The following is a 16436-nucleotide window of genomic DNA, read 5'->3' on the forward strand; positions in this document are numbered from 1 at the left end:
TCTCGTCTTTTCTCCTATTTGGAACTGAAAGGCCCATGATTTATGTAATGTCAGTAAAGCAGAGTGGTTCTCATGAATATAAAACCAGGCTTCATTGATATTAAATGTGCTAAAATGTGCCTTTAAAAAAATAGTCATGCCAGGAAAAAAGAAAAAAAGGCATTTTAATGCCTTTGGCTCACTGCAAATCCAAAACAGACTCTTTCAAGATCAGTAGAAACTCACAAAGGACAAAATATAAGAGATAAATTCTGTTTTTAAGTATACCTCATTATTTTTGAACACTGATTTGTAAAGAGAAAGAGTATGATGTAGATTTTTACAATATGTATCAATTGAATTTTTGTCCCATTTCACAAGAATAGGGATGTGCAGTATCAGAGAGGAGAGGAACCGAACTCATGGACAGTTAGACAGCATTGTTCCCCCTCAAAGTTATATCAACCGGAATCCCATTGATAGCACTGTGATTTTCATGATTGAGAGTAAGCAATTAATTTGGTTTAGATGTGTGCCATATAACGTTATCACATTAGGAAATACAGTGTTCCCTCACTACTTCACAGTTCACTTTTTGCAGATTCGCCATTTCACAGTTTTTCAATAAACTCTAAAAGAATATTTTAAATCATAAAACATTACAATTTACAGCCTAAGGGAAGGAGAAGGCAAAGGGAGAGAAAAGGAGCGCAAGCGGCAACAGGATGAGAAGGAGGCAATTTATCAACACACGATTGGTTGATAAAAACTTAAAATAGTGTATAACTACTAAAATAATGTATAGCGTCCCTACTTCGCTGATTTTCATTTATTGCGGGTGATCCTGGAACCTAACCCCCACGATAAGTGAACACTGTACTCCATTTTAATCAGTATGCAACCCATATTTTAAAGGGCTGGATGCATACTGTGTTCTTACGGGACGTATACTCTCCCCATCATACCCAATTACTATGATTCTTACATTTAGAAAATGCTGTGCTTTGATTCATCACACCATGGAAGGATAGCTCTTTCCAATACATTCAATGCCTCCCTACATCACTTTTCTCCCTGCATCTTGCACAATGATGTAGCCTTGAAGTCTCAAAATACAATTCTTGTGAGATTTTAGCTGACAATTCACACTGATTTTCTGATCACACATAAAAACAGCACTTCACCAACAAATAAAAATATTATTATTATTATTATTATTATTATTATTATTATTATTATTATTATTATTATTATTCGCATTGACGAAAAACAACAGGAAAAACTCAGCCACTATCAGGACCTTAAGATTGGACTGCAAAGACTCTGGCAGAAACCAGTACAGGTGGTCCCGGTGGTGATTGGCACATTGGGTGCCGTGCCAAAAGATCTCACCTGGCATTTGGAAATAATATTGACAAAATTACAATCTGCCAACTGCAAAAGGCCACCCTGCTGGGATCTGCACGCATCATCCGAAAATACATCACACAGTCCTAGACACTTGGGAAGTGTTCGACTTGTGATTTTGTGATACGAAATCCAGCATATCTTTCTTGTTTGCCATGTCATACAATGTCATTGTATCAATAATAATAATAATAATAATAATAATAATAATAATAATAATAATAATAATAACAACAATTAAAATCCCATGAGCAATTACTCCATTTCTGCAGCCTTTGGAAGACACATTCCAACAGATTACTGGTGAAATGGGGCAAAAATCATATGATAGGACCCATTCGGAATCATTTTCAAAGAGTCTCAGAAACATAGTATTTCTTCCATGTGATTTTTTTTATGTCAGGAGCAACTCGAGAAACTGCAAGTTGTTTCTGGTGTGAGAGAATTGGCCATCTGCAAGGACGTTACCCAGGGGATGCCCGGATGTTTCACCATCCTGTGGGAGGCTTCTTTCATGTCTCTGTATGGAAAGCTGGAGCTGAGAGACGGAAGCTCACCCTGCTCCCCGGATTCAAACTGCCAACCTTTCAGTCAGCAGTCCTCAATGTGATAAGGTCCACAGTAGAACAAAACTAAAAAAAAAGTTGGTTCCCTGGGATTTTTTACATCTCTTTTATGCAAGAACAAAACATTACAAATATTCTTGCCCTGTGGGGGAGATTTGAAGAGATTGTTGTTCGCTTTTCAACAATGCTCCACATTTTGCGACCTTTTTTGGGGGAAAAAAAACTTTCTACATTGATATGATACAAAATTATTGCCAGCCCCTTGTATCCACAGATTCTTTATCTATATATTTCACTATTCATGGCTTGGAAATTGTTTTTATATCAAACAATTTTCACAGATAAAACACTGGAAGAGATGGGGCAGAAAATGTACTGATCTTTTCCCCTCTTGATAAAAGAAGAAAAATCTTATAGTAGTTGGTCACTTTCTTTTTCTTGATGGGATGTTCTGGGGTGCTGAGACACCCTATATCATCAAGCATGACAAAAAATTGAAAATGTGGTTTATTTCTCTAGTAGGTAATCAAATTGCCATGCCCGTCTACACATACCTTGATACAGAAGACACACATAGCTCCTGCAGGAAGTATCTCTGGTGAGAAGATTAGCATTCTGGCATTTGTTCCAGCTGTGGTAGTTAAACATCAACAGTAGCTAAACTAACAAAATCTCATCCCCATGAATGCCAATGAACATGCAAGTGTTTTCTAAAGGACAGTATGTTTCCTACAGAGAATATATAGGTGCTCCCACACTTCCTAGGCCCAAAAGCAGACGTCAAAGGCTGACAGCAGCAGCTGTTTTCCTGTAGCTCTCTGCATATCAAGTAGAAGTTGTGTCTTTGGGGCTTTATCCTGAGTGACACTTCCTCACCCTTGGCTGTTTTGTATTGTGAAGCACGCAAACATCCATTGCTTCAGGCCCCTTCCCCTAAGAAGGGAGGCAAGAAAGTGGATCTGCCCTTGACACAGAGATGACAGCTCATTACAAAAAGCTGAACACACCAAATGAGGAGCAACAAGTGTTTTCATATCAGAAGCTCAAATTATAAAATTCATGTGCATGTAAGGACTCCTTCATTGTATTTCAAAGAATGCCTGCAAACACATATTTATGAATAAGCCCAACTGATCATGCTTATTATATTATATAAGGAATTAGACTTGAGGCTGGGATAAGAAGGAACCTATTTAAAAAAAATGAAAACTGGGAATGTGCTTGAGATGCCATAATGATTTCTATAGCAATTGAGAAAAAAAAATGGGGATTTTGTGAACCTTGTTCCCTGGGTATAAATATGAATTCCTTTCAGCTTGGTTGGGTTCTAATAGATGAAGCAATTGTAGTCTTCCTGAGCTAAGCTTTGCTAGTTCAAAAGTAATTGAGGCTTATTTGACAGGCAAATGAAGGAACTAAATTAGAAACTTAGGAGGTTGCCTTATATGGAGTCTGATAATTGGTTCATCTAGTTTAGGCATGGGCAAACTAAGGCCTATGGGCTAGACATGGCCCTCTGGCCCCTTATGTTTGGCCCTCCTCATTTTCCCAGTGCTCTGGGCTATCTGGGCATAAGGACGTGGTGGCCTGTCCTGTCCTTATGCCAAAAGATCAGGGAAGGAAGGCATCCTGTGGCTGGGAGCCCAATTGAGCACTCTTAGGCGCCGCATGTTTATCTCAGCCCCCCCCCCCACCTTCCTGGAATAAGTAGAGGGTGAGCGGCTCCATCTTTATACCGGGAGGACGGTCCAGGAAAGCAGGCAGCGGCTGAGAGCGTTCCAGAGCACTCTCAGTCACCACCTGCTGTGGGAAGGACAGGTCGTTGGTGAGATAGAGCTATCACCAGTGGCCTGTTTCCTCCGCCTCTTTTTAGCCTGGGAAGGCAGCAGCCACTGCATCCCCAGGCTGGAAGGAGTGCTGGGGGAAGGACAGACTGTTGCTGAGAGAGAGAGAGAGAGAGAGCTCACCAACAGTCTGTCCCCTCCTCTCAGTCTGGGAACGTGGTGGGCCGCCATGTCCTCAGGCTGAAAGGAGAGCTGGGGGAAGGACAGGCCATTGCTGAGAGCTCGGCCTGTCCCCTCATCCTCCTCTCAGCCTGAGAATGTTGCAGATTGCTGCATCTCCAGGCTGAGAGGAGGACCTTCCCTCCTCGTGCCAAAGCCCCCACACCAACGCTCCTCCATGCAAATTCCCCTCCTGTATCAACTGCCCTTGGCCTCCCCCACTGCACCCCCCCTCCCAGCCTGGCCCAGTCCACCTGCCCCAGTCCACCTGCCCCAGCATGCCCTGCCATGCAGCCTTCATGCTCAAAAGTTTGCCCATGCTTGATCTAGTTCATCTAGCTCAGTATTTCCATTTCACCATTTCCCCTGGGCTTCACACAAATCTATTTCTTTTTTCGACCTGAAGAGATTTGGTATTCCATGTACTAACCATGCCTGGTCCCCATTAGTTTCAGACCAAGTCGAGTGTGCTGAGAGCAGCATGATGGTACTGCATGTATAAAAGTTTTGGAGAAGAAAGTGCACAGCTCAGCAGATGTAGAAAGGGCAAAAATATATTATAATAATAATAAGAGTGACCACAATTTCTTAACACTGCTTGGACATTTCCTGCACTGAGACATTACAACTTTCAGGCTGCTCAGAAACTTTTTTTACAGCATCTATTTTTTAAAATGTGAAAAATCATTAGAAATGATTTAATTAGGGTTTTTTTGATAAAATTTTCAAACTACTGAGAATGCACAAAATTTGTAAATGATGAGCACAGCAGTGAATATTTGGCATAACCGTAGTTCCTGCTTCTTAATCTGCAATAGCAGGGACATTGGCTATGCACCTCAAGATTTCATTTCTGTTATTCAAACAATCAGTGGCAAGTAAATTGGAACAAGATGTCTATGTGTAGAATTGAGATATATCAAAATGTGTTAATGGTGTATGTGAGGGACCAAGAACGAGGAAGGAAGATCATTGAGATATTGGCAGGCAGTAAGAAAAAAGCAGACTACCCTAAAAATTAATTTTTTTAAAAAAAGCGAGGGTTGTGCTTATTCGCTGAGGAATAATAAATGTGTTGGAAGAGGTAAATCGCACAAAATGGAAAATTAACAAATATGAATTGTAAAATAGAATTTGTAAACCCCTAGTCTTGCTTTTTGGATCATTTGCATAAAAACTAGACAAATTGGACAGTATACATGTGTGAATATAAGTGTGTGTGTGTGTGCAACTTTGTGTCTGTCTGTCTGTCTATCCATCCAACCATCCATCCATCCATCCATCCCTCCCTCCCTCCCTCCTCCTCCAAAAAGTATATTTTTTTCTTGAATTTGGTTGAATGCACTTAAAAGTCCTTATAAGGGAGAATTATTGTGTGTACCATACACTGGCTGAATTTAATTTGATTTGGAGAAGGTGATAATGTGATGAATGATCTGAGTGGTGGTAACGATAAATGAAGGGAAATTGATTTTAGAGCATAAGCAGGAACATCTAGGGATAGGTGCATTGAATAAGGGGACTGATATTTGAGATCTGTGGGTGGGATGAAAATGCCTTCATAAGTCAAGTTTTATCCGATCCTTAGACCATAGGTCTTTCACATATAAGGCAAACAAATAAATACATGAAAACCAGGTTATTAATACAAATAAAATACATCATTAAAATCCTTTATAAATCATTAAAATGCTACATATATCAATGGCGAGATACAGCCTTAAAATACTACATAAGGTATTGCATGGACTAGTAACTGCATAGTTAAAAACCAGGTAAAACCAAATAAATTCATCATTATTAAAACTTTGGGTATAAACAGCCACTATTAGTTAAAAGCATTCCCAGCACAGTCAACTGCAGTATGAGAAATTAATCTTGCCCTGACTTTTTGTGCTGCCAGGGCAAAATAAGACACCTTGTGAGTAACCACAGGGTTACTGACAGCCAAAAAGTAGAAAAACTTTTCTGACCACTTATTAGTTTGAAGGAGATAAAGAGTAGGCCCTAGGATTTTAGTTCTTGGCTTAGAATACAGAGGGCCAGAAACAAATAGTGAGGCTAATTCTCAATTTCTGGGGCCCCAAAAACACATGTACAAACAGCCAGAGGGATATCCAGATATGTACCATCAATAACCACTGTGGCCATACTTGTCTAAATTTTGGAAATGTGAGCGTAGTCAGGTAGATAGCCCTATCATGGTCAAGTTTGTACAGTCTAAACCAGTGGGAAAATTTGGAGTTATGAATATCCTACCTATCCTGGTGGACACCGTTATTAAAAATATATTCATGGAGCTTCTCCCTTGAGTTCAAGATAGAGAGATTACTAGACTAGGTGGGGTGAAATTCAAGTAGCTAGTGATATCTTGTAGTCCAGACTTTGCATTTTGCTATCTGGTCAAAATATCCCTTGGGGAGAACCCTAACTGAGGAATCTGTTACACTTCTCCAATAATTAAATAGGGTGTTGTGAACATGTGATATAATGGGGCGCGGGAGAGACCAACTTCTGTCTGAACCCAAGGGTGATGGGGTGCCTGATGAGAGTTTCATTAGTTTCTTAAGAAATGTATTCTGGAGGGATTTCAGTTTCACTATCTGAGACTCATCCCATCCTCAGACAGCAGCATCATACAAAATCTGGGCTATAACTGGAATATTTTAAGGGCTGGGACAACTATATGACCCCTGCAGTGTTGTAAAATTTGGGGATTTCTCCAATAGATTTCAAAGCCACTGCTTTAGTGTGTTCTATATGGGGTTTCCAGAACAGTTTTTCTGTGAAACGGAAAAACTGTCCAAGATACGTACATTCCTGACATTGTTCAATTTGGTGACCCCTGATGGACAATGTATGTTGAGAGTGTCATAATGCAGGGACAATTTTGATGAAGAATGAGTTTGTTTGCCATTTGGGAATTAAAATGATTGATTTTTCTATTTTTTTAAAGTATGCAAACTGTCACAAACAAATTCTATGTTGATAGGCACCCTCTTTTATTCATTCCTTCAGTGATTCTCTCCTCTATTTTGACCATGCAGAAGCTGTCCAACAAGCTACTGTTTTTAGGCAACATAGGGGGAATAAGGGAATTGGTAATAATCTGAAAGTCAGTTTGGATTAATTCATTACAGGGTCTCCAACTGCAAAATATAGGTCCCCACTTGTCATTCCACATGATTTAGTAGAATTATTCTTCCCAATTTTCTGGGAACTGCAAGCACATCAGAATATAAGAGAACAAGGGAAGGACAAACTCCTGTATCACCTCTCCCCTTGCTTGCACTGCTTTTACCTATCTCCTAGTATAAAGGGAGGTGAAAGGAAAGGAAAGGGAGAGTATATTTTGGAATTGGAGCCTGAAGAGGAGGATATCTGAAGGTAGCTAAGAGTTGGATGACTAAGTAACTATGTGGCTGGGGAGTTCTTCAGGTCTCCCTTGATTTGAACTTTTCACCACACTTAAATTTCTTTTCCCAGTAGTAGAGCCATAATTACATCATGCTATGACAACAACCTAATGGAGGATAGCTTCACTAATTGTGTCAATATGATGCTGTGGGAAGAACATGCATGACTCAAGTGCTAGTTTACATCCACCTTGTAACACTGCACTGGGTATGGAGAGAGAATCATAAAATCATAGAATTAGAAGTGACTAAAAGACCCATCTGGATAGTCCAATCCCCTGCCATGCAAAAATATACATCAAAGTACTCCTGAGACCACTGTGTGTGTGGTGTTGAGGTGAATGAGAAAATAGTGTGTTTTTATGAAAGATCAGTAGTTTATAGCCACTGTGGTAATTTTCCTAAAATAACTAAATTGTTTTTTGAGCAACAGAGTAAACTTGCATTTTAAAATTATTATAGAACTGAACATTTCAACTAATTACTATTAAAAACTAATTTCCCAATGTCTCTAGTACCCTTAATATAAATAATCACTTTTAAACTTAGGGTTAAGGCTGTAGGTTGCTCTCCCCCAGGATGGCAACTTGTGCAATACTCCTAACTGTTTAATAAGAGAACGAATTGTCATACCTAATCCTGAGACATCCTATGAGATCGGGGACATCTTTGCCACTTAAGAATCTCTTGACTGAGAAAGGGTGACGAAAAACCTGGCACTTGATCCTCCTCTTCCCTGAGTATGGTTCATGTACTCCCCACTATTCCCAACACATGGCCCAATTAATTCCACATTGTGACATCCTATCTGATGAGTAAGCACTGTCATGTCAATTAACAATATTAAGGAAACCAGGACCAAAACTAAGCAGCAATGAGAGTACATGAACTATTAGAAAGCAATGGTCTTATTTTCCAAGTAACTGATTTATGCCATAATTAAAACTAATGTGGAAAGGAAGAGAAAGGCAGGCAAACTTACACACTGACTCTGGGGAAATGGTTTTCTCTAGTTTGCTGGAGCTTTCAGAGATGGATAGCAAATCAAATTGGTCTTTGAAATAAAAACTCAATTTAAATAATGTAGAAAGGATATATTTTCTCAAAGGTTGTTTTCTTCTTCCTTATCCCCTGAACAAAGCTACAGTGAAGCTGCTATGGCAGGGAGTGATGTAATTGCAGGCAGTGTATCATTTCCCAGCTGCTGGGAAGGCCATTTGGGGCATAAATTATCTATACAAATACAGATGAGAAAATCTGTTTTTTCTCTCCAGAGGTGGGTGAGGCCACTTCATGCTCAGGAAGCTAGCAGTGGGCAGTTTAAACTCACATTGATTTCTTTAAATGGATTCGAACAGGCAGCCTGGAGAAGGAGGAGAGCTCCCAGTTGAGCTACGGATGGCTGATTCAAGAATCTTACTGCTCAGATCCTCAGCTGGTGTAAAGTGACATTGCTGCGATGACTTCAAAGAATTGATTCACTATGGCAGGAAACTGGCTCTTTGGAAAATTGAAATTTATACCAGCTTACACCAACCAGTTTTGCTCAGTTTTCTTGCTTGCTGTTTCAGCTGCTCCCATTGATTCTGCTACAACTGGTATCAGTTCTGTAATTCAATTTCAGTCTATTCAATGTGAGGAAGAAATGCAACTGTCAAGTGCCTACACTTCTCAGAGATCTGTTAAGTGAGTTGCAGTTCATCTGGAAGGACAATGGATCAAAGAATTGATATTCTAACTGAGAAGGCAGTTCTAGAACAGGCAGCATAATCTCAGGGTGAATTTACACTGTAAAATTAATGCAGTTCAACACTACTTTAACTGTCATGCCTCAATGCTATGGAATCTTGGGGTTTGCAATTTGGTGAGACATCAGGACTCTTTGACAAGGTTGAAGACATTTTAAAATTATAGCTCCTATGATTCCATAGAATTGACCCATGGCAATTAAAATAGTGTCAGACTGCATTAATTCCACATTGCAGAAGTACTCTCAGTCTTTTCTTCTCAACAGCATAAAACATGCATGCATGACATTATTTCATTCAAAGAAATCTCTCCCAGAAACTTTCTAACTTTGGTAGGATGTTCACAGAAGCTAGGATAGTTTAATCCTAACTGTTGGGGAGTTCTAGTATGACTGGGAAATTCTGGGTTCAACTCCTCAGCCAACCATGAAGCTCACAAGTAAACCTTTGACCATCTCTCGGCTTCATCTACCTCACAGGGTTCTCCCAAGAACAAAATGGAGGGAGGAAGCACACCACTTTGATCTCCTAAGAGGAAAAACAAAATCCCAAAGAATTATGATGCTAGAATGGGTCTTGTGAGCCATCTCTTGTCCATTCCTCTTGCCTGGTACAAGACAACTGTGTAACAAATACAAGTAGTCCCTAAGTTACAAGCATCCAACTTACAAACAACACACAGTTTAAAAGAGACGGATACAAGAGATAAATCTACCCCTTGGATGGGAAATTCACTCCTGAAAGAGTTTTCATGGAGAAAAGGTGTCTTTACTGAAGCTTTATCACAAATCCTTGTTTCCACAAGAAGCCAAATTTTTCAAAATCCATTTATCAAAGGAACAGAAAGTGAGGCAAAATCTTCTTAACAGGGGTAAAGACAGAAAAACAAACACAACTGGGGTGTTAACCCTTCCTTATGCTTTCCAAAGCTTACACACACACACACACACACACACACGGCTGAAGTTACACTTAAAAATGTACATGTTCTGACTTAAGAACAAACCTACAGAACCTATCTTGTTCATAACTTGGAGACTGCTTATAAATAAAGGCTTTATTCAGGGATAAGAGATATTAGGATGATATCATAGATGGGAGAGAAAATAGTTAGGGAAGCCTTGATGCAGAAGATAGCCTAGTTGCTTGCCCTCTTTAAAGTATGGAAGGATGGTGAGACAGAGAGGCTAGTTAGACATAACTTCAATGTATGAAAGACAAAGTGCATAGATTCTAGATAAAGGGGCCATGAGGAGAGGGAATGTAAACTTTATTTATTTATTACAATACTTATATCCCACCCTTCTCATCCATAGGGGACTCAGGGCAGCTACAGAAAGTGATGGGAAACTGCTTTTCTCTAGACATAATGCTCCAACTGCATATCTCACATCAGTTTTCTACATTAAGGGAGCCCTAGACAAGACTTTCTTCCATGATCTCTAGTGACTTTGATATATGTGCAGCTTGGCTTAATGGAGGACAACTGCACATCTGGAGAGAAAAAACTGGCTTTGATGGTTTGATGGATTCACTACCTATTCCATGCTTTTATGGCATCATTTGGAACATTGGGTCCAGTTCTGTTTGGTAAGCTGGCAGATTTTAAAATGAACCAAGACTATGAATAATAAATAAGTGTCCAGGACAAGAAGACAATTCTGAAGTTAAAACATTTTCTGAGGAGGAGGATGAAAACAACTCAGTGCTGGAATAAGCTTGCTGGGGAAGTGATAGAAATCTCAGAGCTTCAAACCAGCATGGGAAAAAAAGAAGTATAACTATGAGAACAGGCTCATGCAGAACCAATAGATATTTTCTTTTCAATTCCGTTTTCTGTAATTCTACCAAGATAAATAAAGCACACTGATGGTTCCTGGCAAGTGGATCAGATGATCCTAAGACGGTAATCAATACTGGCTGTATTTGTGGATATTAGCCAGTGTTCTCCACGTATAAGCAAGACGACAAAAGAAGTCACTGTATCAAGGCTGAATATGGAGTCTGAAAGATCTTATAAGATTGCAAGTGATACTGAAGTCTCTTCCCAAGAAATCTGTAAATTTGTAAATATTGTTATGAGCTAGGACCTCATCACACAGAAGGTGCTGTCCATTTCTAGATGCTTCAAAGATGAAATCCCATGGATCCCATCAAACAACACACAACCCATTCTATGGGTGTCCTGTGAGAATCCATCTATGCAATGTGTAGAAATGACTGAATTTCAAAGAAGGGCTGAAATTGGATGCACTCGCCTCTCTCTGTTTAAAAATGCTTAGAAATAGACATTTTTCTATCCAGTGGGAATTGTGCACTTGCCCATTTTCAGTTTCTTTTGTGAGTTTTCAGTGTAGGTGTGCATGTGGGTGGTCTTTTCATGCTCCTTGATGCTCCTTCTGCCGCATTATTCCTCGGACACATAAAAGGCCTGTTAAATAATTCTATCTTCTTTTTTGTTGCTGTAACTGTGCAATTGCGAACCTTTGAAATTCTGCCTTATTGTTAATTTCTTGTTTTGAAAGCTCTTCTGCAATTGCACATTTTTTTTTAAAAAAAAAGTAGGGGAAAACCCTTCTGACACAGGCACTCTACAGATGACAGAATGGGAGGAGATAACAGCAGCCTGTGTCATGAGGAATGAAGCACACAGTTTAACTAAAAATGGGAAGAGGCTCATTCTGTTTGATGGGGCTCTTAGTTGAAATTGAGAATTGTTTAATCCTACTGCACTATTTTGATTCTGAACAATGACATAATACATGGCAAATTTCGACCTCCTGGGCAGATGCTGTCAGAATCACCGCAATGTATGACGATCCGCAGCAATTCCAGCGGTGCGTGTGACAAAATAGAAAGTGTTCAGAACTCTGTTTACCAGATTTTACCCATGAAGGAAGCATTGGCCCCTTTCTGTAAAGAGCAAAATATCTGCATTCACTTAGTGATGCCCTCACATTATTGTGCTACTGGAAATTCGATCTGCCTTTCAAAAGAATTGCTGTTGGCAACCTAAGATCTCATAGAGGAAGCAGTATGATATCTCAGCAACAACATAAGCTTCAAGAGGAACAGATTTCCAGTGTCTTTGCAAATTTCATTTTTAGCTGAATGATTGTGAAGTGGCTGCTGTGCTGAGCCGATCACATGTTCTAATGATAAGTAGTATGTTATTGTTCCCTTGGATTTGCCATCTGCTACAATCACCTGTTTGCTCATAGCAACAGTTAGTTCCAAGACTCTTACAACAGACCCTTTTCTCCACTCCCATCTTCCTATTTTGTCTTATGCGTTTGGGACCAAGACTATACCTTCCAATATGTTTGTCATTGGATCTTGGCCCTCATCACTGCCATCATACATTAAGCAAACCACAGATTACAAATACAGTAGAGTCTCGCTTATCCAATGTTCTGGATTATCCAACGCTTTTTTGTAGTCAATGTTTTCAATACATCATGATATTTGGTGCCAAGTTCGTAAATACAGTAATTTCTATATAGCATTACTGTGTATTGAACTACCTTTACTGCTTAATATGTAAAAGCACAACCTAATTTGAAGTTTAATAGGCTTTTCCTTAATCCCTCCTTATTATCTAACATATTAGCTTATCCAACGTTCTGCTGGCCCGTTTATGTTGGATAAGTGAGACTCTACTGTATACTAAAAAGCTTAGTCAGGCTATTTTGCATTAATATTCAAGTCAGATTCTTTTGCATTAAACCCATCAGAACAAAAAGGCCAGAGTACTATCACAATAATTATTACTGCTTGAAAGCTAATTGTTGAAAACTGTACCTCTCCCAGAAACAGGCAGGGATATAAAAAATCTCTCTGCATCAGTTTTGTTGAATTTCTCTCAGACTCGGCTATTTTCTTCCCAAACTGGTTTTGTGAACTGAAACTCACTCATTTTAAAAACAATTTTCCTAATGTGTACATTTATTTTGCCCAATTTACTTAATATAGACAACTACTCCCCATTGAGTAAAATATACTGTTGTGTATTTTCCCAATTGTGCTCATTTTAGTCATTTGGATTTTAAAATATGTTCATGGTTTTAAGCACACTTCATTCTGCAAGTCTCAGAAAAGTGTGAATATTTGAGACAAGGTGCACATTGTTATAACAACTCACAGAGGATGTGTGAATATGCTACTTTCATTGAACCTGCCAAGTTGAATTATATGTCTTTCCATTCCTTGAAACAGGTACTTACCAAAGAGCTGGTGTAAGTTGGGTCTGACGTATCATCTTGCAGGTAACGTGAGAGGCCAAAATCAGACACTTTGCAGACTAGATTGCTGTTGACAAGTATATTCCTGGCAGCAAGATCCCGGTGGACATAATTCATTTCTGCAAGGTACTTCATACCAGCTGCAATCCCTCGTAGCATGCCCACCAACTGGATGACTGTAAACTGCCCATCATTTTGCTGCATTAGTAAAAGGTAAATGACATGAGTTAGAATTCTTACTGATTTAACTTTAACTTTAGTCATTGCTGGAAGCAAAAGTCCATAATGGAAGCCTAAGGAAGGAAAGAGCCATTTTGGCAGGAAAGTAGGTTGATTTTTGGAAAACTGAGTCTGGAGCAGTGATGGACTGGCCAGGGTGTCTGCTTTAAATATTAGACCAGTGGTTCTCAACTTAGACAAAATGTCAAAAATGTTGATGACCTTTTAGTAGCTTGAAAATGTAATAGAACTTCAAATATTATTATGCAATAATTTATGTTTTATTACTATTTTAATAAAAAATAATAAAATCATTATAATTGTGGGGTGGCCTCCCTTTGTCTCCAGGTTGGCCCCCTTTGTTTCCTGGCAACCAATATTTTTAGATCTAGTCCACCACTGATACGAAGATATTGTTAAAGGTAGGAAAACTCAGAGGCAATAGCTAAAGGAAAGGGCCAGAACAAGCAACAGGCCATAAAAGAAAAAAAAAATCATGAAAAAAACCTCAAAACCTAAGGGCAGAAAAAGCTGTATAAGGATGGCAGGAGAAGTTTAAAATATGGTCAGAATTTTACATGCACTACTTAGTTACATAACTATTTTAGTTCCATGGCTATATATAGCATCTCCCAGCCCAACCCTCCTCCATCCTGACTTACTACACAGCAGATGCTGCAAGCAAAAGGGATCTGTTTCCTGTCGATTAGGATGCAGCAGACTGACATTTCCACATACACACCATGAGCAATGTCTGGTGTGAGAAGGAATTGTGAATGGAAAAAGATGGTGGAACTGACAAGTTTACTAACACATATGAAATACACAGAAAAAGATCTAAGAAAATAGAAGTGATACGTTTCTCATGGGAAACAAGAACTCCACAGTGAGCCAGCAATCTGGCAGAACAGCTAAATTTTGGTCTCAGGTGTTGTCTTTTTTTCAGTGCTACCAATGAATGGATAAATATATGCTACCAGTGAACAGAAAAGGGCAATCCTGTCAGATACTCGCTCATTTTTCTTCTTGGAATAACATTAGCTTTGTAATGTTTGTTGATTTCTCTTTAGATATGACTTTTTTCAAAATCAGATGTTGGCTTTTCCCCAAAAATGTAATTGTGGAATTCTTGTTACTCACGAGAAATGGCTGCATCGCTTATATTTTCTTAGATAGTTGATAGTTGTTTCTGTTGTTTGTAATACACTAATTCATGGTATTTAAGCACTTGGGGGCAGGTGATTATCAGTATTTCCCTGTATCTTCTATATACAGTATACTTTTCAGTCCCATCATGTTTTTCTGTTCACTTTGGTATTCAGAGGTTGGTACTGGTGGGAAGGAATTATGATAGGGATCCTGCTTCTAACTGTTATGCTAGAGATTATTCATGAGAGAGGGGTGACATGACTCCTTTGGATTAATTAATCTGTTGCAAAAAACAAACAAACATGTGCATATCCTGGCATATACCACAAAACCTGAACTCATTAGATAGTCTCATTCCATGGCCACAAAACTAAACAAGCAAGGAAGCATGTAAACAAAAGATGGCTGCACTTACCCTCAAAAAAGAATCCAGGGCTCCGTTTTCCATAAATTCCGTGATAATCATCACTGGCCGGCTTTTGGTGACCACCCCCTCTAGTCGGATAATGTTTGGATGGTCAAATTGACCCATGATGCTAGCCTCACTGAGGAAATCCCGCCTCTGCTTCTCAGAATATCCAGCTTTTAATGTCTTAATAGCCACATAGATTTCTCTCTTGCCAGGCAGTTTCAAGCGCCCTTTATACACTTCGCCAAATTCCCCTATAATGGAACAAATATTACTTTCAACTAACTCTGCTCAATATTTCAGAAGGTTAAAGTACGCAATAGCTTCTCCTGAGTGGTCCTGTCTTAGGATATTCCAAGTGTTTCTGTTAAAAGTCAGTGGAAGGAGGATGTAGGTGTAAAAAACCAGTTGCACATAAAGTGCAGTTACGGACCTCTTGCACCTTTAATGATTGTGTAAATATGGAAGTTTTACACAGGTTCAGCTTTTCTAACCATATAATGACATGACAAGCTGTATTTGCTAAAATTCTCTCTCCTTCATGGCTATGAAAAACCCAGAAGCATCTAATCAGCTAGCTCATCTGTATCCCGGTCATTACAAACATTGCTGGCTTTTACTGCCAAGCTGCTCCACTGATGGACATCTATATCAACAGCCAAGTCTATATGTTTATTTTTTTAAAAAACTCAGTAATTAATTCATATCTTCTCAGTGAACTCTTGTATTTTACTCAATCAGTAGTTAATCCAATTGCAATATGGTTTATGTTACAATCTGTTTCGTTTAAGAGAAACTTGAAAATTGTAAGGTCTGTTTGACAGTGGAACAGACTGCTTTGGGAGGTAGTGGGCACTCCTTCATTGGAGGTATTTAAGCAGGGGCTAGATGACCATCTGTCAGGGATGCTGATGTCGTATCCTGAATTGCTAAGAACATAATAACAATTCTGCTGGGTCAGACAAAAGGCATATCGATCAAATACAGCATTCTGATCACAGAGTGGTCAACCAAATGTCTTTGGGAAACCCACAAGTAGGACACAAAAGTAACTGATGTTCCCCAAGAACTAGCACTGGAAGGCATGATACTACTTGAGATAATACACAGCTATCACAACTTATAGCCATCGGTAGCCTTATCTGTCCAAGTCAGTGTCCAGCAAGTACATTGTATGATGGTGGATTTCTTGTTTAACTATGTGCTGCATGAAGAAGTACTGAATTAGTCTGTCTGAATCTCCAATCTTTCTGCTTCAGTGGATTAGTCAATTTCTAGTAATATAAAAGAAAGAGATGC

General features: G+C 39.1%; 1 protein-coding gene across 8 annotated transcripts in view; it reads right to left on the reverse strand.

Moving 5' to 3' along the window:
• ephb1 (EPH receptor B1) overlaps positions 1-16436 on the reverse strand; it is an 802587-nt gene that overhangs the window by 370080 nt on the left and 416071 nt on the right. For 7 of the 8 annotated variants that reach the window (XM_062976501.1, XM_062976500.1, XM_062976498.1 and 4 more), the window contains 2 exons: positions 15144-15391; positions 13343-13558 (listed from right to left, as the gene is read on the reverse strand). The exons of the other annotated variant lie outside the window; for it this stretch is intronic. In XM_062976501.1, coding sequence (XP_062832571.1) covers positions 13343-13558; positions 15144-15391 — 464 coding nt within the window. The remainder of the gene's footprint in view (positions 1-13342; positions 13559-15143; positions 15392-16436) is intronic. 8 annotated transcript variants of the gene reach the window in all.

Source organism: Anolis carolinensis, chromosome 3 (assembly GCF_035594765.1).
Source record: "Anolis carolinensis isolate JA03-04 chromosome 3, rAnoCar3.1.pri, whole genome shotgun sequence".
Taxonomy (NCBI): Eukaryota; Metazoa; Chordata; class Lepidosauria; order Squamata; family Dactyloidae; genus Anolis; species Anolis carolinensis.